The 3834-nt window shown below is 45.4% G+C and overlaps 1 protein-coding gene across 1 annotated transcript; it reads left to right on the top strand.

Annotated features, from left to right (window-relative positions):
* LOC109129920 (uncharacterized mitochondrial protein AtMg00820-like) lies at positions 563-1075 on the top strand. The gene has a single exon (XM_019238963.1). It carries the CDS (start codon positions 563-565, stop codon positions 1073-1075), a length of 513 nt encoding a protein of 170 aa, XP_019094508.1.

Here is a 3834-nt window from a genome sequence, read left to right as displayed (position 1 = left end):
ACCGAGCACAGGCCGTGTCTACGTCTCCCGCCATGTCAAGTTTGACGAAACAACCTTTCCTTTTGCCGCTCTTCGTTCGCCTCCTGCAACACCACCGTCACCCTCCGACTCTGCTCCACCATCCTCTCATTCCTTCTACCCGACAGTAACAACTCACTCATCCACACCACCGCCTGTCCTGCCGTCGCCACTCGCCTCGCCGTCGCCTCCGTTACCGGGACACACGAGCTCTGATTCTCACCAGACTGCACCGTCGGAGACTCCTTCCCACACACCGGTAAGTGATTCTTCTCCGAATTGTAACATTGCAGATCCGATGTCAGATGTCTCCTCTTCTTCTCCTTCTCGATCCACTAGCCCAGCTACCACAAACCCAGCTTCTCCTATAATAAACCCAATCAACTCTCCGGCCCATACTGATCAAAGCCCAATAACCTCTCAATAACCAAGCCCGTCTAACCAATCATCTTCATCACAACCTTCCTCCTCTATCCCCGATACTCCCTCTCCACATCTTCAACCTCCACAACCTCCACAACCTCCCGTTGAAAATATACACCCCATGCAAACCCGACGTAAGAATAATATTGTGAAACCCAAACGGAAACTAAATCTCTCCGCAGCTTTATCTCCCAACATCCCGACTGAACCTTTAACCGTGAACCAAGCTATGAAGGATAAGGTATGGCGTGATGCGATGTCGGGTGAGATTGATGCCTTTGCGCGCAATCGGACAATGGACCTTGTTCCCCGACCACTGAATCATAACATTGTTGGCTGTAAGTGGGTTTACAAAAACAAATTTTTGCCTAACGGCACTCTTAGCAGGTGTAAAGCAAGGCTTGTCGCCAAAGGCTACAACCAGGAATATGGTCGTGACTACACCGAGACCTTTAGCCCAGTGATCAAAGCTACTACCCTCCGCTTAGTTCTTGATGTTGCGGTAAGCCGCTCTTGGCCGATTCTTCAGTTAGATGTTAACAATGCGTTCCTTCAAGGCACCCTAAACGAGGAAGTATACATGGAGCAACCACCGGGGTTTGTTGATTCTGATCATCCGTCNTCCGAATTGTAACATTGCAGATCCGATGTCAGATGTCTCCTCTTCTTCTCCTTCTCGATCCACTAGCCCAGCTACCACAAACCCAGCTTCTCCTATAATAAACCCAATCAACTCTCCGGCCCATACTGATCAAAGCCCAATAACCTCTCAATAACCAAGCCCGTCTAACCAATCATCTTCATCACAACCTTCCTCCTCTATCCCCGATACTCCCTCTCCACATCTTCAACCTCCACAACCTCCACAACCTCCCGTTGAAAATATACACCCCATGCAAACCCGACGTAAGAATAATATTGTGAAACCCAAACGGAAACTAAATCTCTCCGCAGCTTTATCTCCCAACATCCCGACTGAACCTTTAACCGTGAACCAAGCTATGAAGGATAAGGTATGGCGTGATGCGATGTCGGGTGAGATTGATGCCTTTGCGCGCAATCGGACAATGGACCTTGTTCCCCGACCACTGAATCATAACATTGTTGGCTGTAAGTGGGTTTACAAAAACAAATTTTTGCCTAACGGCACTCTTAGCAGGTGTAAAGCAAGGCTTGTCGCCAAAGGCTACAACCAGGAATATGGTCGTGACTACACCGAGACCTTTAGCCCAGTGATCAAAGCTACTACCCTCCGCTTAGTTCTTGATGTTGCGGTAAGCCGCTCTTGGCCGATTCTTCAGTTAGATGTTAACAATGCGTTCCTTCAAGGCACCCTAAACGAGGAAGTATACATGGAGCAACCACCGGGGTTTGTTGATTCTGATCATCCGTCGTATGTATGTCGTCTCCGCAAAGCGATATATGGCTTGAAACAAGCTCCCCGTGCCTGGTATACTGAATTAAAATCCTATCTACTCAGTCTCGGGTTCCTCAACTCACTTGCTGATACCTCTCTGTTTATCCTGCGTCGTGGAACAACTTATGTCTATCTCCTAGTCTATGTTGATGATATACTTGTTACAGGCAATGATAAGTCCAGCATTCGTCACATTCTTCAGCTCTTGGCAGATCGTTTCTCTGTCAAGGACCCAGAGGACCTTAACTACTTCTTAGGGATCGAAGCTCATCGTACCAATACCGGTCTCCATCTCTCTCAACGCAAGTACATTCTTGATCTTCTTCATCGTCACAATATACTCAATGCGAAGCCTGTTGCCACGCCGATGGCCTCCTCTCCTAAACTCAATCTTCAATCCGGCGTTGCTCTTCCTGATGGCAAGGAGTACCGTCAACTCGTTGGCAGCTTACAATATCTCAGCTTTACTCGTCCCGATATCAGTTTTGCGGTGAACCGTTTGTCTCAGTTCATGCATCGCCCTACTCAAGACCACTGGCAAGCCGCCAAACGCATCTTACATTACCTCGCTGGCACAACTACTCATGGGATTTTCTTCTCGGCCAAAAATGATCATACTCTCCACGCCTTCTCTGATGCCGATTGGGCAGGTGATACTCACGACTATATCTCCACAAATGCATACATTGTTTATATGGGTACAAATCCGGTGTCATGGACTGCAAAGAAACAGAAGAGTGTTGCTCGCTCCTCCACCGAAGCTGAATACCGTGCAGTTGCCAACACCTCCGCAGAACTTCGCTGGATAAGCAATCTCTTGACGGAGCTTGGGATACCTCTTCGAGTGGTGCCGCTTATATACTGCGATAATGTTGGCGCGACGTTTCTATGTGCAAACCCCATTTTTCACTCCAGAATGAAGCACATTGCGCTAGACTATCATTTTGTACGAGGGCAGATTCAACAAGGCCTTCTTCGTGTCTCTCATGTCCACACCAAAGATCAGTTAGCTGATGCACTAACCAAACCGCTTCCCCGAACACACTTTCTACATTTGCGTAACAAGATTGGAGTGCTTCCAGCCCCTCTATCTTGAGGGGGCGTGTAAGAGATACGCAATGATACACTATTCAATAGCTCAATATTCTCGTATCATTCTCGTATCATGTCACTTATAGAACATTCTGTTTATAGTTGTATTCTAGGGTATTCCATGTACCAGTATATATAGCTGTGTAAAGTCTTCTGTATAATACAAGATTCATCTTCTACATATAAGAGCATACATGTATAAATGTATATGAGTTCTTAAATACATATAGTACAAGAGTTAACACACGCACAATGTTACAATTATTGATGTAAATACCACTAAAGTTTAGAACTATACAAACATTTAGTTGAGAGATACATGCAATATATAACAAGATATATTTGTACTTTTGCATGTTTGGGTAATCATATGCCTTAAAGAGAATTATTCCGGAGACAAATCTAGAGTTGCCAAGGACAATAACATGTAAGTAGAATCACTGAAAACTCAGTCCAGCAAACAAAGTTGGACCTTGAAGAAATGATCAAGCCCACTGCAGTTTGCTTACTCACCTTGGTCACTAACGGTAACAAGGAAAAGGAGCTCATCCCATGTGCTCTGCAACGTAGGGATATGACGCCAAACACAGCTCACACTATGATCCAAACAATGAACCAATTCTCTGCTCTTGCCTCACCAATCTTGTGCAACTGATAGAGACACTTGTCAGTCATCTACCTACCCTTGTAATCATTAGGTCATCATGTCTCCTCATATATAAAGACAATCAATGTAATCTGTAGAAATTATCAATGAAGAAATATCTTTGAGCATCCTTCTCTCTGTTTCTAACCTAGAGCTATAGCTCTTGCTTTTATGGTATCAGAGCTCTAGTAGTACGCCGCAATGGCTACAACAGAATCTTAAACTAATTGATATGCTC

The sequence above is a fragment of the Camelina sativa genome, chromosome 17 (assembly GCF_000633955.1).
Source record: "Camelina sativa cultivar DH55 chromosome 17, Cs, whole genome shotgun sequence".
Lineage (NCBI taxonomy): Eukaryota > Viridiplantae > Streptophyta > Magnoliopsida > Brassicales > Brassicaceae > Camelina > Camelina sativa.
This window is presented reverse-complemented; position numbering and strand designations above follow the sequence as displayed.